Genomic DNA, 21,309 nt, shown 5'->3' on the forward strand with positions numbered 1-21,309 from the left:
CTTATATTCTAGATCCCAACACCATGCAGACGGACAATTGCAGTAATTCCTTCATTTACTCTTTTCACCAAAGTTTACTTACTGCATTCGAGGTGCCATCGTCAACAAAGGCCGACTGTTGGTCGTGCGTGAAACCGTACCTAAGTAGGCATCTCCAGCGCCATGCTCACGATCTTGTCCAATATATTCCTTTGGAAAAATACACCTCTAATCCGAGGACTCCCTTTGCTGTAAGAAGAAGCGAGTTTTGTAGTGTACAATAGTAAAGTGAATTGGGCTGCGGGCTTTGTTCCCTGGGCCTACTCCGTAGTGACGTAATGACGAGTGCTCTAAAAAGGACCTCGATCTCGAATATCCCCAGCACTTCAGCGAACATCAAGATGGATTTGCTCTCTTATTGCAACCTCAACGAAACGAAGCAGCTCGAGTACTCATCAGAGAATCCCCTGAACCGCGAGCCCTCTGCCAAGGACCTTGTCCAACAGTAAAGCACCCTTTTTGTTTGCATAGCATAGCCCTAACCCAGCCAGATTCCTCACGCCCCAAGATCTCAGCTACGACCGCAACCACGGCCCAATACCCCATCTCCGCGGCGAAGAGCACCAAGTACGCGTTGACGGGCTGGTCGCTAATCCTTTAACATTGTCGTCGCAGCAACTACGCACCGACTTTCCTCAGCATGAAGTTATCTCTGCTCTGGAATGCGCCGGCAACCGCCGCCTCGCAATGCGGACTCTTCTTCATGAAGTGGAAGGAATAGACTGGGGAGATGCAGCAGTGATGAACTGTAAATGGAAGGGACCGCGAGTGCGCGATATTCTTCTTCGCGCCGGCTTGCGCGGCGCCGCAACAGACCCGAACCGGGAAATGCATGTTGCCTTTGCCTGCTACCAGGTCAAGTGCCAGGAGGATTATTGGTTCGGGGCCAGCGTGACCCTGGAACGATGTATGCGCGAAGACGGAGATGCCATTCTGGCCCTGGAGGTAGGTTGTTTCGAACCATCATAGTCTCCTTTTTGAGCTGATGGTTGGCGTCAGGTCAATGATTCTCCCCTAACGGCGAACCACGGGTACCCTGTTCGGTTAGTTGTCCCAGGCATCGTTGGGGCGCGCTGGGTGAAATGGCTCGACCGGATCACCGTCCAGGAACGGGAATCACCCAACTTCTACCAGCAGCGCGACTACAAGGTTCTCCCACCGGAGGCAGTCGATCGTGCCTCTGCTGAACAATATTGGACGGTTACCCCGCCCATGTACGATACGCCAATCAACTCCATTGTGGCTGTCCCGGGGGATGACGAGATGGTCTCATTGCCGGACTCTGGCTTAGTGGAGGTGAAAGGATACGCCATTCCGGAGGGTGACCAAGGGCCTATCACTAGGGTGGAAGTGTCGGGCGATGGAGGCCAATCATGGGTAGAGGCCGAGTTGAGCGGGTCGAGCCGTGAACAAAAATGGTGCTGGGTATTGTGGACGGCCAGAGTAGGAATGTCTCTGGGGCCAGGGAGGGAGATCTGGAGCCGTGCAAGTGATGCAGGAGGTAATACGCAGCAGGAGCATTCGCAATGGAATCTCAGAGGTGTTGGGTATAATGGATTCGGCAGGAAAAACATAACTGTGGTGCCGGGTTGACAAAAAACCAAATCTATTTTGATACAAACTCGAGCTAGGGCAACACGATATACTTTTCCAGGTGCTTGGGGATGGCGCTTCGAAGGTTCTTGCTCTCCAGCCAGGTGTTGGAGAACAGCCGATCAGCATAGCGGTAGGCACCGTCGCACAGAATCGTCACGACGGTGTTGCCCTTGCCCATCTTCTCGGCGACCTCCTTGGCCGCCACCACATTCAGCGCGGAACTGGCACCCAGATACAGGCCCTCCTCGTCAAGGCAGCGGTAGACCATCTCGATCGACTTTTCGTCACTGATGGTCAGAGAGCCATCGAGCAGGTCGATGTCGGGCTTGAGGTTCTCCGTCACCCGGCCCTGACCGATACCCTCGGTGATACTGCTACCGGTCCGGTCAATCAGTTTCCCACCGCTCTGGATGTAGCTGTGCAGCACGCTGCCTGGTGGGTCAGCAAGGAAACTCTTGACGCGGCCGTCGCTGGCCGTCTTAAGATACCGTGTGATACCGGCGAGGGTACCGCCGGTACCGGTAGAACAGGTGAAGGCGTCGATCCTGCCGCCGGTCTGAGACCACAGTTCTGGGCCGGTGGTCTCAATATGCGCCAGGCGATTGGCGACGTTGTCGAACTGGTTGGTCCAAACGGCATTGTCCAGAGCCTCTGCATGCCGCTTCGCCTGGTGGTTGTAGTTTTGTGGGTTGTCGAATGCCACCGCAGGCACCGGGTACACCTCTGCGCCCAACAGCCGGAGCAAATCGATCTTGCCCTGCGACTGCGTGTTGGGCATGTAGATCACCAGCTTGTAGCCCTTGGACCGGCACACGTGCGCCAGACCAATACCGGTGTTTCCTGCGGTTCCCTCCACCACCGTACCGCCTGGAAGCAGTAATCCCTTCTCCTCGGCGTCCTTGACCACGAACAGAGCCGCGCGGTCCTTCACGCTGCCTCCCGGGTTCTGGAACTCGGCTTTGCCCAGGATATTGCACCCTGTCTGCTCAGAGAGCTTCTTCAATCGGATCAGCGGCGTGTTTCCGATTGCTTGGCCACAAAGTCAGCTCAATGCATGTGCAAATGGGGTTCCGGAGAGTATACCTTCGGTCAGTCCATTGACGACACCCTGCACCGTGGATACCCGTGTATTGTACAAGGTAGACCCCTCTCGGGAGGCACGAAGGGCCGTAGTGCCAAACCGGCGGACACTTTGGCGGAACATCCTGGTTGTATTCGAATGATCGTTTTCGAGTCCGCGAAATGATCGGCCTCGGAAGACGTCATTAGTCAGCGCAGCACGTGCCCCTCGTTGCCAATTTGGGCTGTTTGTTTACCGCCCGCACTTTCCTTCCGCAGCTCTGCGATGCGTCTCGACACGCCCTGATCGAACAAACCAACACACAGCCTTCATCATAATGCCTGGCCGAGTCGCTCGCTCGACGTCCGCGGCGACGCGCCGGTCTTCAACCCAGCCCTCTGCGTCAGGCCGAGCTCCGTCCGTAACTCCTTCGGCCGCGATTCCCGATGAACCAGCAATTCCAACATCATCAGCCACGCTGCGCCGCGATGTGTGCTCTATATTTGCCGATGCCCAACGCTCGACTACGGGGCATCGGAAACTGATGGTGCGTCTGCGCAAACTACAGGAGATCAGTTGCGGAATCCCCCAGAACAAGAACAATAAGAAGGGCCAGTCTCAAGAGCAGGACGAGGCCTTGAGCCCAAGTGAAGAAACCCTTGCTGAAAAGGAGTTTAATGTGGAGGTTGGCCGCTGCATGCTGCGAATTCTTCCGATTAAGAAGACCGAACCGGTTGGGGACCGCGTCCTGCGCTTCATGGGCACGTTCCTCGTTCACGCATCTGAGAAAGACGCGGAGATGTTTGCCACAGCTGACAACGACGACCATACTACACCCACTGTGCGTCTTACCAGTAGCCTGGTCAACTTGATGGTGCCGCTGCAGGCGGCCAAGGATAAGATGGTGCGGTTCCGCGCGACGCAGATTATCACGCACATTGTCAATTCGCTCGAATCAATAGATGATGAGCTTTATCACACGATTCGGCAGGGTTTGTTGAAGCGGATTCGCGACAAGGAATCATCCGTACGCGTGCAGGCTGTTATGGGTCTGGGCCGCCTGGCCGGCAACGATGAAGACGAGGAAGGGTATGAGGACAATTCATCGGCACTCCTCGACAAACTGATCGAGATCATGGGGAACGACACCAGTGCCGATGTTCGGAAGACTCTTCTAACAAACCTCCCGCTCGCCCCCGTTACCCTTCCCTACCTCCTCGAACGAGCTCGCGATCTCGACGCGGCCACTCGACGCGCACTGTATTCTCGTCTTTTGCCCACTTTGGGCGATTTCCGCCACCTGTCACTAGGTATGAGAGAAAAGCTCCTCCGCTGGGGCTTGCGTGACCGAGATGAGAGTGTCCGGAAAGCCACGGGCAAGCTGTTCTACGACCGCTGGGTAGAAGACTGCGCCGGTACCAATGCAGGCGTGGAGGGGGGATCTACGGGTCAGCGGTCGGAGCCGAATATCAACGCCCTTTTGGAGCTGCTGGAAAGGATCGATGTGGTCAATTCTGGAATGGAAAGCGGCATTGCCCACGAGGCCATGCGCAGCTTCTGGGAAGGGCGTGCAGACTACCGGGAGGCGGTGGAATTTGATGAGCCTTACTGGGAGTCTCTGACAGCCGAGTCATCGTTCTTATTGCGGTCTTTCAACGACTTCTGTCGGGTAGAGAACGAGGGCAAGTACGACAGCCTCGCAGATGAGAAAATGCCCGAGGTCACCGCGCTCGCCTACTTCCTATCGAAATACATGACCGAACTTTTGCAGCGAAAGAGGGTTTCTAAAGATACAGGAGATGCAAACGATGAGGATGCCGTGGAGCACGAATTCATTGTCGAGCAATTGCTTCATATTGCCCTGACTCTGGACTACAGTGATGAAGTCGGCCGACGGAAGATGTTCTCTCTCCTGCGAGAATCACTGGCCGTGCCGGAACTCCCGGAGGAATGCACCAAACTTGCCATTGAGACGCTCCGTTGCGTCTGTGGGCCTGACCACTCTGGAGAGAGTGAATTCTGCAGTGTTGTGTTGGAAGCCATTGCCGATGTGCATGACACCATCACCACCGAGGACAGTTTTGTGTCTGCAAGATCAGAGATTAGCGACGATACTAGCCGCCATCGCTCGGAGACCCCGGGGGATGAAGACAATGTTCCCTTCAACAAGGAAGAGGCCAAGGCGAAGGTCGTTCGCGAGATTGTGGTCAATATGAAATGCCTGCATATTGCTCAGTGCATGCTTCAGAATGTCGAGGGCAATCTGCAACAAAACATCAATTTGGTTACCATGCTGAACAACCTCGTTGTCCCCGCAGTCCGTAGTCACGAGGCTCCGATCCGCGAGCGTGGTCTGTTGTGCTTGGGCCTCTGCTGTATGCTCGATAAGGCATGTTGATACCCTGAATTTGGATGCTGACTTGCTAACTTCTTACTCCAGACACTGGCAGAGGAGAATATGACACTCTTCATTCATTGCTATAGCAAGGGCCATGAAGGGTTGCAAGTGACTGCGCTGCAGATTCTCTGCGATATGGTGACCACTCACCCGTCGCTTCTGGCTCCAGTAACCCAGGCCGATGGCGAGACGGTCACGCCGCCTGCGGTTCAGAAGCCTTTGCTCAAGGTCTTTGCACGATCCCTCAAGGCCAATTCCCCGGCTAGTGTGCAGTCGACCGCGGCCTCAGCGCTGTCCAAGCTCTTGCTCACGGGCACCTTCACTCCGTCTGGTCCCAACGTTCCGCCTCCCATCCAAGAACTGAACCAGACCGCCGTGGAGACGCTCTTACAGTCCCTTGTTGTGGCCTTCTTCCATCCTCGCACAAAGGAAATTCCAGCTCTCCGACAGTCACTAGCCTACTTCTTCCCAGTCTATTGTCACTCCCGCCTGGACAACATTCAGCACATGCGACGGATAGCCGTGCCCGTGATCCGCGGCGTCCTCAACGCTGCAGAGGAGCATTACTCCCTCGAGGCTGAAGAGGACAGCGATGGGGAAATTGATGAGAGTCTCGGCGAACGCGAGGTCAAGGCGCTCATGACGGGTGTCGTGGGAATGCTGGCCGAATGGACTGATGAACGCCGAGTGGTTGGACTCGGTGGGGAGCGTGTCCTGGCTGGTGGAGCTCCCAACTCGAGCGCGTGCGGCTGGGTACATCTGGCGCTGGTCAGGGACATCCTGGAGCGCATACTGGGTGTCAGTGCCGGCAGCAACCGCTGCTCCAAGGACGAACGCAAGCTGCTTCTCTCTCTATTGAGCAAGCTCTACATCGCCGCACCCACAGCTCCTGCATCCAGGTCTGACCGTGCCAGCTCCCGCGCTCCTGATGGCGAGGACCAATTCCGCACGAGCACCCGCAGCTCCAACGGCGCCGAGGTCGACCCCGAGCATGCGGAACTGGCGCAAGAGGTCAAGGAACTGCTCGACCAAACCATTGATGAGGGCCTCGCCGCCGACGCAGCCGGCCGCAACGCCCTGACGAAGACTAAGAACGTCGTCCTCAAGATCATGGCCGTCGCACAAGATGCGCGTGCCGCCAGCGCCCGCCCCCGTGAAGGCACAGAGGATGCAGAGAGCGACGCCGGCAGTGTTCGTTCTGCCAGTGTGCGCCGCTCCCTGGAACCCACCGGAGCTGCTGGCCGCCGCCACGTTTCGGTCGAGCCCAGTATTATGGAAGAGGATGAGGAGGGCGAGAATGACAGCAGCCGGGTGCATCCCCGGGCCGCCTCCCGGGGTATGGTCTCGGTTGAGCCGAGTATCATGGAGGAAGATGAGGATGAGCATGACACCAGCCGGGGCACGGTGATCAAGGATGAGGTTGTTGACGAGTAATTATTCACGACATTCTGCTTTTAGGGTTCTAGGTGTTGGTGGTTGGACAGCCTGGGGGTTCTTGGCTTTTGTACATGATGCGATGAATCTTTCTCCTAGATGGAATAACATGGGTTCTCTAATCAATCTCTCATCTCCATCCTCCCGGTCCTTTGTATAGTTACTCTCCACGTGACTCCCATACCTGCCACGTGATCGACGTGCTGCGTGTGCCTGAGACATTTACTTTCATCAACGGTTTCTTCTCTCCTGCTTCTTCTCTTTTTCATCCAGAGCCGCGTGTTACAACCCCAGCTTCCCCTGGGCCATCCGCGGTGCCTTCGGATAGAAGCGACGCTGACCCAAGGATCAGTCAAGGCGGCCGACCGAATTGCTAGTTTTTTCCCTTTTCTTTTTTTCATTCTTTTTTACCTGTTCCTTTTTCTTCTTCTGTATCTCTTGTCGCGCCGCATTGCAGCAATCCATTGAGTGGAGAATTCGATAGATTTCCATTCTGATGAGAATGACCAGATTTTCCCAAAACATACAGGATGTACCTGACAGGTATCCACCCCTACGGCCTCAGGTGCCGAGCGCACTAGGCGGGCCAGGCCGGGGAGGGCTGTTGCATCGTTGTAGAAATTGAAATGTTATGAGGAATTAAGGGAATAATGTGGAGGCCCTTTAGTCCCAGTCGGCGCACCATAGTGAGACGGTGACAGGGATCTGGAGCCGTTGGGGTTGCACGGGTGGGCACGCCGTGGGATGGAAGATCGGGGAGAGGAGAAGGGGAGGAGGAAGAGCAGGAGAGAGTTATCATCAAGAGGAGATATTATTCTGCTTCAATAGCGAACTTCTAGTCGATTCAGTCGTTAATTGCTGGTGGAAGCCTATTCGTTCTTCTTCGGTCCACTTCACTGAGTGCACTGGGTGTCTTTTCTTTTCTTTCTCGCCTGTTCCTCTCCCGCCCTCCCCTTTTCTTCCCCGGGCTTCTTTCTTCCACGACTCTCCTCCCACGACTCTCCTCCCCGAACTGGTCGTGATTGTCTCTTGCTGTTCCCGCAGAGACCCTTACCCTTTCTCAGTCCTCTCCCCGGGCTTCCTACCCCCTGCCGCTCCGTTGGCAGAAACAAGTCAGCCATGGCGGCCGTTGCAGCACCCACCCCGAAGCTGGATCGCTACATTGTCATCCACGTTGCAACCACCTGTGATGAGCATGGCGTCTATGTCACCAAGGATTCGGCAGAGGTGATTGAACTGGGCTGGATTCTGTTGGATACCAAGACCTGTGAAGAGGTACGCATCCCCCCCTCCTCACCCCCCCATTCGAGACGGAATTTTCAGGCTGACAGTCAACTTTTTTGCCAATGGTATAGTTGCACCGCGAAAGTGTCCTCGTCAAGCCCGTCAATACGCCCATTACGCCGCTTTGCAGTAAGCATTCCCCTCGACACCTGAAGTTTTGTTGGGATCGGACAATTGGCTGACACAGAAAAAAGCGAGCTTGACTACCCTGACATGGGAGCACGTCCGCTCCGCAGGAACCTTCCGTGATGCCATCTCCCGGCTCGACGCCTTCGCCCAGGAACACCTCACCAGCAAGCACCTGGAGTTTGCTTTTGTGACGCTGGACTCGTGGGATCTGCGGGTGCAGCTGCCCCGCGAGGCCCGCGACAAGTCCGTCGTGCTGCCGGCATATCTGCAACACTCCCGGACCTTTGACCTGCGCACCGAATATCAACGCTGGCAAACCCATCACCCCGAGTCGCTGCCGTTCGGTCCCAGCTCGCTCTCCAACATCTGTGCTGCCCTCGAGGTCGAGCCCATTCAGTCCTCCGCGCCCATCAAGCACAATCTGCCCTTCCACCTGCAGGCGTTGGCTCCGGCCTCGCCCCGCCGCGCTATGGAGGAGTCCATCACCCTGGCCCGCGTGCTTCGCGGTCTGATCCGCAAGTCGCAGCCGGCCCACGAGCACCCGGAAATCCTGACCCGTCCCATGGATGCCCATGCCGACGTTCGGGCCTTCCTGTCGGAGCGGAGCAAGGTTCTTCACCTGAGCGGTCTGCCGCATGATACCACCCAGTCGGAGTTGGAGAGTTGGTTCACGCAATTCGGTGGTCGCCCGATCGCTTTTTGGACATTGCGGACACCGGACCAGCACAAGCCTACCGGGACGGGCTTTGCGGTCTTCTCGTCGCACGAGGAGGCTGCGGAGAGCCTGTGCATGAACGGCCGGGCTCTCAACGAGAAGGCCATTGAGGTTTCGCCGTCCTCGAGCCGGGTTTTGGACCGCGCTGCGGAGATCCTCACTCCCTTCCCGCCATCAAAGAACCGACCTCGCCCGGGCGACTGGACGTGCCCGTCTTGCGGCTTCTCCAACTTCCAACGCCGCACGGCTTGCTTCCGTTGCTCGTTCCCCGCCATGGCTGCCGCTCCCGACCCAATGGGATACGGAGCTTACGGCTATGGCCCGCCCTCGATGATGCCTCCTCATATGGGCCATGGCGGCGGCGGTGGCGGCGGTGGACACGGCATGGGTCACTCTCGTGGCATGGGAGGCAACGGCGGTGTGGTTCCCTTCCGTGCCGGTGATTGGAAGTGCGGCTCCGAGGGCTGTGGTTATCACAACTTTGCCAAGAACATCAACTGCTTGCGGTGCGGTGCGCCTCGATCGGGCGCGGCAGTCGTGGCCGACTCGGCCTTCCCATCGCCTATGGAACCTCCGTCGGGGTTCAACATGGGTCCTAACTCGATGGCGAGCACTCCGGGCCCGGGCCCGTTCGCGTCGACCGCAGGCGGATTTGGTGGGTTCGGCCAACAGTTTGGCGGCCCTCCTAACAACTACGCTCTGCCTTCCGGCGGACTGGGCAATGCTCCCGGTGGCTACCCTCCAATGGGCCAGATGAACTCTGGATATGGCTCATCCAACACCTCGCACTCGGCCGCCTCGTTCGCGAACCCTGCCACCCAGGCAGCGTTCAGCGGCGCGGACCACCACGGCATGGCGTCTAACAACGCTTCCTCCAACGGGGCATTGTACGGCTCCGAGGGTACCGCCGACCCGTTCGCCTTCCTGTCGACTGGTCTCGGCGGCCTGACCGTGTCGGACGACGCGCACTCGCGACGAAACGGCGCCGGTGCCAGCAAGTCGCCCGCGTAAAGAAGACAAAACACAAACAAATCTCCATGAAATACTTCAAGCCCGAACCCACCGGGTGGTCACATTTACGTTGTCGATATTGCAACCCTGCATTGTGGCAGGTATATGCGTTGGTTGATTTTGGTTGATACGCATTTGTATAAGGGATTCTGCGGTTCCGGTGCATCGGGTTGGGAGGAGCAGGCGGGTAGCGTGTCGACGGTTTTCATTTTTGGTCTCGCCTCGCCGTCTAGTTGGTGCGTTCCGGGTTGTTGAGCTGTTCTTCTCCCCTTTTTTTCTTTCTGATTCTACATGTGCAGGGCAGGGGAGAATACTGTCCCATGTCGCGGCATATTTGCATTTCTGTCTTCTTTTTGTTTCTTTAGATCTTTGGTCCTGCGTCGTCCCCGTTCTGCACTCTTTGGTCATGGGAAGCGTTGGAGAATTTCACGGTCTTGATCTCTCGCGGGTGGGATATACAATTGGTTCGGACTCCGTTGGGGGAGGTGTTGGGGATTTTTCCATTTGAGCTTGTCGAGATTCCGGCATATGGGGAAAGCCCAATCCGAGCACTGTGACTGTTAACCAAAAAAGACTGTTCTGGATGTCCATATTGATTCGATTTGCCTAGTTCTTGGCCCTTTCCTCCTGTGTACTTGGCACTGTATTCACTGTAGACTTTCCATCTTCCTTTGAATTATATTATTTGCCTTCAACCAGACTCCCAACATACCTATTGGTATAGTAGTCCTCCATATCACTTGACGCGGAGTTAACTACTACTCGCTAGCCCTCGTAAGTAGTCAGGCACCCGTATGCCGCGTCCACCGCCCGCAGTTCCCGCCCATTGCCTCATAGCGACCACCACTTCTTCCTCTTCCACCTACCTGTTCAACCTATTCCTCCCCCTTTTTTGTTGTCGCCGTTCTCTTCGGTTGCAAGCTTCCCAATTAACCTCGTCGGAGCCTCCTCGTCTGCAAATTCACCATGTCTGGATACGACCGAGCTCTTTCAGGTAAGCCCCAGCTCCCAGCCCAGCCCAGCTCCTGTGCTGCGGGCTTTCGACAGGACCCCCGGTGTGCTAACTCCCCACAGTATTCAGGTATGACTAGCTCCTCTGGAGCTCCAGATATAGTCCGGGACCTTACTAATACCCTCAAGCCCCGATGGGCACGTCTTCCAGGTGGAATACGCCATGGAGGCCGTGAAGCGAGGTGAGACCACATCCATTCCTAGCCCAGCTCCAGCTACCCCTGCAAAGACTTCTGTCATCATATTTTTTCTGTCGTAAAGCGCTAACCGCCCATGGTTCACAACAGGAACGTGCGCTGTCGGTGTCAAAGGCAAGGACATCGTCGTGCTTGGCTGCGAGAAGCGCTCGGCCCTCAAGCTCCAGGATACCCGGATTACCCCCTCCAAGATTGCCATGGTGGACGAGCATGTGTGCCTCGCCTTCGCCGGACTGAACGCCGATGCTCGCATCCTGATCGATAAGGCCCGGTTAGAGGCCCAGTCGCACCGCCTGACGGTCGAGGACCCCGTCAGCATCGAGTACATTACGAAATACGTCGCCGGCGTGCAGCAGAGATATACCCAGAGTGGTGGTGTCCGGCCCTTCGGCATTAGTACTCTGATGATTGGATTCGACAAGAATGACGAGACGCCGCGGCTGTATCAGACGGAGCCGTCGGGGATCTACTCTGCGTGGTGGGTGCTGAGCACTACCGGGTTTATGACACTACTAAACTTTTTTTTCTCCGCGTATAGGAAAGCGAACGCCATCGGTCGTTCTAGCAAGACGGTCCGCGAGTTTCTCGAGCGGAATCACCAGGAAGACATGGACCGCGAACAGACCATCGCGCTAACCATCAAGTCGCTGCTGGAGGTTGTGCAGACGGGTGCCAAGAACATCGAGGTCGCCATCATGTCGCCGGGCAAGCGCATCGAGATGCTGCCGGACGACCAGATCGAGTCGTACGTCAAGAACATCGAGACCGAGAAGCAGGAGGAGGCGGCCAAGAAGAAGACCGGCCGCACGGGGACCACGACTGCGGCCATCCTGACCCGGCCCGGCGGCGGCGAGACGGCCGAGTCGACGCGGGAATCGGCGGACTGAGCAGGTGGGTTTTTGTGGTTGTTTACATTTCCCAGTAGCGCTGTCTCTTTCCGACATTCAAAATATAACTTTTGCGATTCCAACATATATTCGTACTGTACTGTACACCAAAGCAGAGAGGGTATTGAGCCGTGGTCTATCATGGACGGGCCGCAAAGGAACTGCAAATAAAACAAAAGGCATCAAAATCGTCGAACATTCCTTCATCTAACCCAGTCGATCGGATATATCTTTGAACTTGAAGATTGACTTCTCCTGGTCACCCCGGACGCGGTCATCCTTGAGCATGCTGGGAGATTGTCAGTGCCCGGGCCTGGGCTGGATAGGACTAGCTGATTCGACGTACCGGTTATCCATGCGCGTATCGTCACCCTCCACCTGCAACGTCGGCTTGGGGGTCACGGCCTCGAGGACGAAGTGATTATCGCAATGGGGGCAGTACTCGTCGCTAGGAAGAGCCAAGGTTTAGTATCTGCGTCGTTTCTGCTGGAAGAAGAAGTGAAGCCATAGTTTACCTCTCCTCGAACTCGGCGGCATCCTTGCGGAAACACTTCTTGCACTTCTTGCACGCAAACACCTGTCCCGCACGTCAGATTAGACCTGAAAGACTGGACGGGGTGTTTATACCATCTCCGCTGACTTTTCCAGCGCGTGTGACTCTTTCTCCTGGTGACATTCGGCGCAGTCGAACCATTTCTTGCCTAGGGGTCCATCAGCTGTGTTGCTTTGTGAGGGGCTCGATTCGGCGACGTACAGCAGGGGGACCGGATGGCCACTTGGGCGTTGAGGATGTGTTGACTGCGAGGGTCAGCATATTTCCCTGTATGGCAACAGACCAGACTTACCACATAACTACAGTGGTGAGTGGAAGTTCGTGGACAGAAACAGGAGGATGATCTGCCCCGTGATTATTGATCGACCGCTTTCCCCTCCACTACTGCCTTCGTTTCCTTCTTTCCCTCACCAAACACACATTCACTTTTCGCTCATGTCCCTTTGACCGTGTCCCTTCTTCGTTCCTCGGCCTTAGTGCCGCTTCTCTCTTGTGGCCTTTCCTACAGGCTCTCTCCCTCCTCCATCACCACCACTACTACCATAAGCCTCCCGGTCACGCGGCCAGAGGAACCCATAACCACGCCCTCCACGGGATCCCGGAATAGATTTCCAGACACAAAAGATTAAAAGCCTATGACCAAATAGACCTGTTCAGCATCCAGCGGTAATGGCCATGGAGGGAAACGGCAGAGAACCGGAGAACACGGATGACGCCCCGATTGTATGCTCTCGCAACCCTCCCTCTTTGCGACAAGGCTGACAAGTCTACAGAGACCCGTGTCCTCGTTGCTCTCACATTTTGAAAATTTGTCTCACACCAAGTCACCATCTACTGTACCGGCCAGCCCGCACGACTCCGCCAACCTCCTGCGCACCCCCGAGCCCGGCGATGAATCCCGGTCTTCTTCCGCTCGTGCCTCGCTTGACCTGCCCCGGTCAAGCTCTCCGTGGAATCAAGCGGCGGATACCAATCGAGACAGCCGTCCTGAACAAAGCAATGGTCAACGGATACGGGCCAGTGGCTCCCCCAGGAGGGGGCATGGCCGGCCCATCTCGATGAACGTCCAGAGCTCGTCGCCGCAACTCACACCGACACTGGCCATTCACTCGCCGACATCCCCACCCAGGAGTCCAGAGCGGGAGAAGGAGGAAAATCGGTTCTCTCGAAGCTTCTCTCATCGTCCCCGGGCGTCTTTGTCCACAGGCATCTCTCCAGCACCTACGCGTCGGCCGACGACACCACAATTGGGGTCTTCTGTTCCGGCGGGTACAACCATGCACCGGCTTTCGCCAGGAGCATCTACTGGCAGCGGAGATGGTACACCAACGGACCGGAAAACGAAGAGTGTCTCGCTGCCACCGCCAGTCAACAGAATAGACAAGCCAAAGATTCCCGCGAAGCCAGCCATGTTGTCCCACCCCGAGTCAGGGTCTCTGACTCCTCGTCCAGAAGGGGCATTTTCTGAGGACCGAGTCTCTCCTTTCAGCACTCCTCCTAGCAGCCCGGAAAAGACACCACCGGCCAAACCTCTGCAGACTGGGAAAATCTCCCCTAATCCGCCGTCGCGCCCGATGACAGAGCCCCCAGGCCGGCAGTCGCTTGACAGTCGGTCGCCAGCGCCGAGTGCATATGCCAGATCGGACGCGAGAGAAATGGGCTTTTCCCGGGCCCGTCCAGGCCTGGAACCCACGCGTGATACCAAACCTTTGATGATCCAGATTCCGCCGCCCCCATCCGTATTCCCAGACACCTCTTCGACCGCACCGCCATTATCAGCCCAAAAGCTTCGGGCAAGTAGTGATAGCCCTCACGATCGCCCAGGACTTCCACCCAGACCGAATCAACGAAGCGGGATCTCCGCCGTCCCAGAGTTAACGCCACAGGCTGTCAGTCCTGCACAGCGGTCACCTATTCCCCGGCATGCGCCTTCGATTGCGCATACACACGAAGGCCATTCTACGCCGCGAATTCGACGACAGCAATCTCTACCACGAGAGTCGCGTCTTATTCCCCAAGAGAGGCGCCCGGTGCGGACCGATACCGAGGAAGAAGAGCAGGTGATGGACGATCCGCCCATTTCGCGAACCGACTACCCTGATTCATCACAAGCAAACCGCCGACCTCCGCTCCTCAAAGTGGGCCCAAAAGGGATCCTCACGGGGTACGACACCCGATTGCTCCGGGTATGTGGCACGTACGTCTGCACGACGGGCTACTTGACGCGCGTGTGGGATCTCACGACTGGCGAACAAATAATGAGTATCAGCCATGGCGAGACCGTCAAAAGTTTGTCTCTGGCATTCAAGCCGGGTGTAGGGCTGGAAGACGAAGGCCAACGGATCTGGATTGGGACCAGTGCCGGTGATCTGCAGGAGATTGATATCCCATCACAGTCCATCGTGACCACTCGAGCCTATCCATCGCGGCGGGAGGTCATCCAGATCTTGCGCCACAAGAAGGAGATGTGGACGTTGGATGACGAAGGGCGGCTGCTTGTTTGGCTTCCGGACGAATCTGGGGTCCCCAGTCTACAGTATAGCTACCACAGCCCTCACGAGCGTGTAGCCCGCGGGCATACCTTCTCCATGGTGGTGGAAGATAAGCTCTGGCTGGCAGCAGGCAAGGACGTGCACGTTTACCGTCCCAACGCTCGCGAGGATGCCGCGTTTAGGGTCTTTAAGCGGCCACTTGGTCTGCAGAATTCGGGTGAAGTCACATCCGGCACTTACACCACCAAGGACGGTGGCAAGGTATATTTGGGCCACGCGGACGGAAAAGTGACGGTCTATTCCGCGACGGACTATACGTGTCTGGCCGTGGTCAATGTCAGCGTATACAAGATCAATTGCCTCAGCTATGTGGGGGATTATTTGTGGGCCGGCTATAAGACTGGCATGATCTACGTGTACGATGTCAGTACTAACCCGTGGACCGTGAAGAAGGATTGGCGCGCCCATGATAGCCCCGTATGTGGCTTCGTATTGGATACGAGCAGCGTGTGGACGATGAATCGCTTGCAAGTGACCTCTCTCGGAACAGACAATTGCATCCGTCTTTGGGATGGAATGTTGGAGGATGACTGGCTAGGTCAGTGTCTGGCCTTGAGTGGAGTGTCAGGTTGCTAACACAAAAGTAGATGCTCGAATGCAGAGCAAAGATGTGGACTTCTGCACTTTCCGAGAAGTCCGCGCTGTCATTGTGACCTGGAACGCAGGCGCGTCGACCCCCGGCAGCGTTCGCACTTCGGATTTCGTTCGGGATGCCGTTCATCCGGAGGATCCGCCGGAGATTATTGTGTTTGGATTCCAGGAGCTGGTCGACCTTGAGAACAAGAAGATCACAGCCAGTACGTTTTCTGAGTCTTCCCTTTTTTTTTTTTTTTTTTTTTTTTTTTTTTTGGCCCTTATTAACACTTCTCTCTAGAGAGCCTGTTGCTCGGAAGCAAGAAAAAGGAGCACGGCAAAGAGGAACATATGAGTCGCCAGTACCGGGTGTGGATTGACCATCTGACTCGGTGTCTCCATGAATGCATGCCTCTAGAAGAGTCTTACGTGCTGCTGCACTCGGCGAACATGATCGGATTGTTTACTTGTGTTTTCGTCAAGCACAAGGAGCGTCACAACGTCAAGAACATCAGCGCCTCGGAAATCAAGCGAGGGATGGGCGGATTGCATGGGAACAAGGTTTGTGTTGCCGAGAAGTTATTAAGACGCTTATCTTCTAACTTGTGTTTCAGGGCGCTCTCGTTCTTCGGTTTGTTCTGGACGACAGCTCATTGTGCTTTGTAAACTGCCATTTGGCGGCAGGGCAGACGCAGACGGCTCACCGCAATAATGACATCGCCGCAATTCTCGAGGCGGAGTCACTGCCTCCGGAGAACAGCCTCACGGCACGACTAGATCAGTACGCCAGCGGCGGAGATGGATCAATGATCATGGACCACGAGGTGTGCATTATCAACGGCGACCTGAACTATCGGATCGATGCGATCCCTCGCAATACAATCATCGATGCCATCCGGCAAAACAACCTGCCTAAACTGCTCGAACGCGACCAGCTACTGGCATCTCGACGCAAGAACCCCGGCTTCCGGCTACGCAGCTTCACCGAAGCACCCATCACATTTGCACCAACCTACAAGTACGACGTCGGCACGGATGACTACGACTCGAGCGAGAAGAAACGGTCTCCTGCGTGGTGTGACCGGGTTCTGTATCGGGGTTCTGGCCGGGTCAAACAGCTTGAGTACCGTCGGCACGAGGTGCGGGCCTCGGATCACCGGCCTGTGAGCGCGAGCTTCGCAGTCCGGGTCAAGACCGTCCTACCGCAAGAGCGAGCGGCCGCGTGGGAGCTGTGCCAGCATGAGTTCCAGGACGAAAAGCGACGGCTTGCATCCGATGCCAGCATCGAGTATCTCATTACTGTACTCGGCACCGATCCCCGACAAGCCCGTGCGCTGATTCTGGGGAAGGGTCAGAAGTAGCGGCCTTGCCCGTGTGTCTTTGTCCTTGTTTTGTTTTACACGCTGCGTGCCACTGGCAGTGTGCTGTATATTGTATGACTAACTAACGATTTCACGATAGCCACGCATCAATGACCGGAGCAGATGGATCATTTAGCACTGTAGTAAAGAAGTCTCAGCGAGATTTTAGCCTAATTCAGGAGGGGGCATTGCCATCCCCCGTACCACTGTAGTATTCCCTGCCCTGCCGATCTTGTATTTGCGTTTATTATCCCGGTCTTCAGGCCTCTGACTTGGCAGAGAGACCCACCACGTATACTGATCGGCGTGTTGAGTTGATTGAAACAGATTCCCCGCACGGAGTTATTCGAATATAAAAGGCCGGATCAGCCATTGGAACTGAAAAACATCAGCAATCGACGGAAACCATCAATTGACGGAAATCATCAACATGTTGGCCCATCTTTCTGTTGCAGTGCTGTCCCTGCTGCCGACGGCGGATGCCCTCGTACGCAAAGATGGAGTAGTAAGTTAATTCTCCGTTTTTATGGATAGTTGCCCTAACAAGGATTAGGGCAAACTGCCAGCCCTGGGCTGGAACTCGTGGAACGCATTCGGTTGCGATGTCAACTCGACCAAGATCCTAACGGCGGCTACGGAGATGATCCAGCTAGGCCTGAAGGATCTGGGATATCAATATGTCAATAGTATGTTCTACCCTAGGTGCCGTTCGTATCCTATCCTCTGTGCTAAGAGTGCTGCCAGTTGATGACTGCTGGTCTGTCAAGGGCACACGCAATGCAACCACGCATCGCATCATCCCGAATCCCTCCACGTTCCCGCAAGGGATTTCCGGACTTGCGAAGCAGGTGCATGGGCTAGGACTTAAGATTGGTATCTATAGCAGTGAGTACTTCCAATAGCCCAGGTTATGGGGTCTTGATGCTAACTCGTACCCTAATCTAGGTGCTGGCGAAACCACCTGTGCTGGGTATCCAGCCAGTCTCGGCTACGAGAAGATCGATGCAGCTGCGTTTGCCGAATGGGGTATTGACTGTAAGTCCAACTTTCAAACATAACGTTGTTTACAAGCCCCTCTGTATTGCCATGCATGGAATACTAACAAACATAACACAGACCTCAAATATGACAACTGCGGTGTGCCCTCCAACTGGACGGACCAGTATAACTTCTGCGTGCCCGATGGGACAGCCGCCCAGAACCCCAATGGCACCTGTCCGACCATGACGAACCCCGCGCCAGCGGGCTACAACTGGGCAACCTCCAAGACGCACACCCGCTACACTCGCATGCGCGATGCGCTCCTAGGCGCTGGCCGCACGATCCTCTTCTCGCTGTGCGATTGGGGCGATGCCGACGTGAACACCTGGGGCAATGCCACGGGTAATTCGTGGCGGATGTCTGGGGATATCAGCGGTGAGTTAGGACTTTATCCAGTCGGACACCATTAGGAGATGTGCTTGCTAATTAATTACCTAGCCGACTGGACGCGGATCGCTGAGATTGCCAATGAGAACAGCTTCAAGATGAACTACGTCGGTTTCTGGGGCCATCCGGACCCGGACATGCTGGAGATTGGGAATGGGAACCTGACTCTCGCAGAGAATAGGGCTCATTTTGCACTGTGGGCGGCCATGAAGAGTCCTCTTATCATTGGAACTGCTGTACGTGCGCCCCCTCTACTTGGAGTAGATATACATACTGACCAAAAAATCAGCTCAATACAATCAGCACAGCCCACCTGGACATCCTAAAGAACAAGCCCCTACTCCAATTCCACCAGGATCCGGTCTACGGCCGTTCCGCCCACCCGTATAAATGGGGCTACAACCCGGACTGGACCTTTGATCCCGCCCACCCAGCAGAGTACTGGTCTGGTCCGTCGTCTACGCTGGACGGGACGTTGGTTCTTATGCTCAACTCCGAGGATCAGACTGCCACTCGCACCGCCACGTGGAGTGAGATTCCCGAGTTGAAGGGTGGCAATGCCTACCATGTTACAGATGCGTGGTCTGGAAAGAACCTGGGTTGTGTGAAGGATTCGCATAGTGTGCAGCTTGAGAGTCATGATGTTGCTGTTTTGGTTGTTGGGCGTCGCTGCTGATGGTAAGTGGGTCTTGGACATGATGTCGGGGTAAGATTGGCAATATCAGAGTATTGGAGAGTGGTGGTATTTTGTCTTCGTAGGCTAAAGCCTAAGCCCTCCGAGTAGCAACAGCAAATGGTCACCACTAGATTGCCCAGATGCTTCAAACAAGATTGGGCATAAGATACCCATCTATGAGCATGCACCCTAGTTTCTGAACTATAAGGGATCGAATTTATACTCATGGGCACTCATGGGCATCAATGCAGGATAATTGTCATTCTCATTTCAAGGTAATCCGGTATGAACTCCAGGACCAAGTCTAACAAACGAAAGAAGAGGCCAACGCTTTCCTAATGTAGGAGCAGAAGAAAGAAAAAACAACGCTCTCGTAGTCGTAACCTAGCATCGAAGCCGGGCGTAATGTATGTCGTACCAGGGCTGAAAAAGACATAGCGCTGGCTGAAGAATAGAACAAGAAAGATAATACGTTATATACACAAGATGAAACGAAGAAAGATCAGTCCTTCTTGTTATTCTTGTTTGATGAACTCGAGCTCTTTCGCTCCGGAGAGGGCGAGAGACTGCGCTCCCATTCCGCCATGAGCGTAGAAGCGGTACGCTGGAGTTTCGAGGGTGTCAACTTGTTGAGGGCCGGCCAGGGGATGCCTTCTGTGACGCTGTGAGGATCTGGCGCTGTGGTAGCGGCGGCGGCAACAGAGGAAGGATTCCAGTCGCCGAAGCTGAGGAAAGGAACATGAGTCAGCGCATAACAAGGTTGTCATAGATGAAATCAGAAAAAGTCGAAATGTACCTAGCGCTCGTTCGGGGGCTGCTGCCCTGCGTCATGGGCGATTGCTCGTGCTTGGATGATTCAACTGTGGACCGGCTGGATGACGGCGTGTGCGTCATCTTTTGGGGCGTGTCCCAGACATCCCAGTTGTCGGCCGTATCTTCATTACTGCCCTCCATTTTTTCGTCGGGTTTGCTGTCGAGTCGCTCTGGCGGTGGTGGCTGTTCGTTCGCTGTCGCTGCGCTTGTTTGCGCGTGGTTGGTGTCGGAAGGGGCGCGGCGGGCGCTGTTCGGGGATTTCTGAGGGGTATCAACGCCGAATTCGTTCCAAAACGACTTGGAGATGTCGGCTGGCTTGGTGTCTTTACCAGATATCGTTGTCTCGGTGCCTGGTCCCCTCCCCGTGGACGATGACGACGACCGTGCCGCCTCAGATAGCCGGTCCCGACTTCGGGACTTGGATTTGGCGGTCGAATCGCGCTTCCGAGCGTTGTTTGGAGACAATCTCTGTGATTGTGTTGCGTTGATCCCTTCTTCGCCGACAGTGGCTTGGCGGATGTCTTCCAGGAACGTCCAGAGCCCCTCTCGTAGATCCGTGGCCATCTGCTTGCCGGTTCGCAGGAAAGCTTCCCTTGAAGCCGGCGGCATTTGCTTTCGCCATTGTGCAAGTAAATGCTCTGGTATTTGACTCTCCTCGCCTGGGTGGACAACGGCAGAGGTATTGCTCCGTTCCACCGAGGGCAACGTGGCAGACCGAGGCGTGCGGCCAACACGTTCAGACTCGGACGGGCTCGACTCGGCGCGTGGAGGGGTGCTAGGTGCCGTGACAGGTGACAAGAGGGATAGAGTGCGTGTATGAGAGCCCTGGAAGACACGACGACCATTGGCCGAGATCTTCGTGCCGTTTGTGCCGGTGGCGTTGGAAGCAGCAGTCGTAGCACGGATGCTATTCCGGCGACTGAAGTCCCGACTGAGGCGGTCCTGTGACACCGCCGAGCTGCCGACCGAACTAAGGCTTTGGTCGCGGCGGTGATGGTCTTTCTGTTCTTCGGTACCGGGACCATCAGGCCCAACCGAATCTGGGGACTTGAGCGGCTTCATCTGCTCTGCATGGTAGCTGATTTCTGTCTGTTTCCGTGATTTCTCCGACAACGCCCATTGCTTTTTTAACGTGACGAGCTCAGCCTCGGCACGCTGCAGCTCCTCCCGGAGCTCCAGCACCCTGCGTTCCTGCGAGGCGATGGCCCGAAGAAAGTCGTAGCCATCGGCCTGGGTATCAAAGGGGAGCGGGGTGCCTGGGGTGAGAGCAGGAGACGGGCGAGTGGAAGGTTGTGTGATCGGGGTCATGGCGCCGGGAGACGCGGACACGGGCTCGGAGGTGGAGAGTGAATCAGGCGTGTGTAGGGACAAATTCACGGGGAAGTTGAGGGTCAAGCGTTTGGCGTGGCGGGCACCAGAGTTCCCTCGAGCTGCAGGGGGTAGAGAGGAGCGTTTCTGGGCCAGCGAGGTGGTTGTTTGTTGGCTGGGCGCGGACAGCGAGTCCGATGGCGAGGACGCATGCGGAGGACCATGGTCGAGTGTGCCCGTTCCGGGAGGATTCTCCATTGCGGACCAGCCGAATGAAGAATGGG

At 55.9% G+C, this 21,309-nt stretch overlaps 9 protein-coding genes across 9 annotated transcripts; 6 read left to right on the forward strand and 3 right to left on the reverse strand.

Annotated features, from left to right (window-relative positions):
* Positions 1–380: 380 nt before the first annotated feature.
* N7474_000081 (putative sulfite oxidase) lies at positions 381–1,632 on the forward strand (the record flags this gene model as incomplete). Its single annotated transcript, XM_057191496.1, has 3 exons — positions 381–484; positions 531–984; positions 1,039–1,632. The coding sequence occupies 3 exons, from the start codon at positions 381–383 to the stop codon at positions 1,630–1,632; spliced, it is 1,152 nt and encodes a 383-aa protein (XP_057056449.1).
* Positions 1,633–1,666: 34 nt separating this feature from the next.
* Positions 1,667–2,839, reverse strand: N7474_000082 (cysteine synthase A; the record flags this gene model as incomplete). The annotated part of the gene is made up of 2 exons (XM_057191497.1): positions 1,667–2,664; positions 2,719–2,839. 2 exons carry the CDS (start codon positions 2,837–2,839, stop codon positions 1,667–1,669), a joined length of 1,119 nt encoding a protein of 372 aa, XP_057056450.1.
* A 193-nt stretch (positions 2,840–3,032) lies between these two features.
* Positions 3,033–6,527, forward strand: N7474_000083 (condensin subunit YCG1; the record flags this gene model as incomplete). Its single annotated transcript, XM_057191498.1, has 2 exons — positions 3,033–5,084; positions 5,136–6,527. The coding sequence occupies 2 exons, from the start codon at positions 3,033–3,035 to the stop codon at positions 6,525–6,527; spliced, it is 3,444 nt and encodes a 1,147-aa protein (XP_057056451.1).
* Positions 6,528–7,646: 1,119 nt separating this feature from the next.
* N7474_000084 (putative RNA binding protein (Arp)) lies at positions 7,647–9,666 on the forward strand (the record flags this gene model as incomplete). The annotated part of the gene is made up of 3 exons (XM_057191499.1): positions 7,647–7,802; positions 7,883–7,940; positions 8,006–9,666. 3 exons carry the CDS (start codon positions 7,647–7,649, stop codon positions 9,664–9,666), a joined length of 1,875 nt encoding a protein of 624 aa, XP_057056452.1.
* A 966-nt stretch (positions 9,667–10,632) lies between these two features.
* Positions 10,633–11,761, forward strand: pre6 (proteasome core particle subunit alpha 4; the record flags this gene model as incomplete). The annotated part of the gene is made up of 4 exons (XM_057191500.1): positions 10,633–10,660; positions 10,741–10,747; positions 10,807–10,859; positions 10,965–11,761. The coding sequence occupies 4 exons, from the start codon at positions 10,633–10,635 to the stop codon at positions 11,759–11,761; spliced, it is 885 nt and encodes a 294-aa protein (XP_057056453.1).
* A 207-nt stretch (positions 11,762–11,968) lies between these two features.
* On the reverse strand, positions 11,969–12,611 carry N7474_000086 (CHY zinc finger protein; the record flags this gene model as incomplete). Its single annotated transcript, XM_057191501.1, has 6 exons — positions 11,969–12,050; positions 12,108–12,209; positions 12,277–12,338; positions 12,389–12,462; positions 12,516–12,559; positions 12,607–12,611. 6 exons carry the CDS (start codon positions 12,609–12,611, stop codon positions 11,969–11,971), a joined length of 369 nt encoding a protein of 122 aa, XP_057056454.1.
* Positions 12,612–12,983: 372 nt separating this feature from the next.
* N7474_000087 (putative inositol polyphosphate phosphatase) lies at positions 12,984–16,800 on the forward strand (the record flags this gene model as incomplete). Its single annotated transcript, XM_057191502.1, has 5 exons — positions 12,984–13,037; positions 13,088–15,404; positions 15,454–15,663; positions 15,741–16,000; positions 16,054–16,800. The coding sequence occupies 5 exons, from the start codon at positions 12,984–12,986 to the stop codon at positions 16,798–16,800; spliced, it is 3,588 nt and encodes a 1,195-aa protein (XP_057056455.1).
* A 430-nt stretch (positions 16,801–17,230) lies between these two features.
* On the forward strand, positions 17,231–18,904 carry N7474_000088 (glycoside hydrolase family 27 protein; the record flags this gene model as incomplete). Its single annotated transcript, XM_057191503.1, has 7 exons — positions 17,231–17,305; positions 17,354–17,486; positions 17,545–17,685; positions 17,746–17,835; positions 17,917–18,216; positions 18,280–18,464; positions 18,518–18,904. 7 exons carry the CDS (start codon positions 17,231–17,233, stop codon positions 18,902–18,904), a joined length of 1,311 nt encoding a protein of 436 aa, XP_057056456.1.
* A 502-nt stretch (positions 18,905–19,406) lies between these two features.
* On the reverse strand, positions 19,407–21,283 carry N7474_000089 (uncharacterized protein; the record flags this gene model as incomplete). Its single annotated transcript, XM_057191504.1, has 2 exons — positions 19,407–19,629; positions 19,701–21,283. The coding sequence occupies 2 exons, from the start codon at positions 21,281–21,283 to the stop codon at positions 19,407–19,409; spliced, it is 1,806 nt and encodes a 601-aa protein (XP_057056457.1).
* Positions 21,284–21,309: the final 26 nt, after the last annotated feature.

This window comes from Penicillium riverlandense, assembly GCF_028828495.1.
Source record: "Penicillium riverlandense strain IBT 135883 chromosome Unknown utg000001l_segment0_segment0, whole genome shotgun sequence".
Lineage (NCBI taxonomy): Eukaryota > Fungi > Ascomycota > Eurotiomycetes > Eurotiales > Aspergillaceae > Penicillium > Penicillium riverlandense.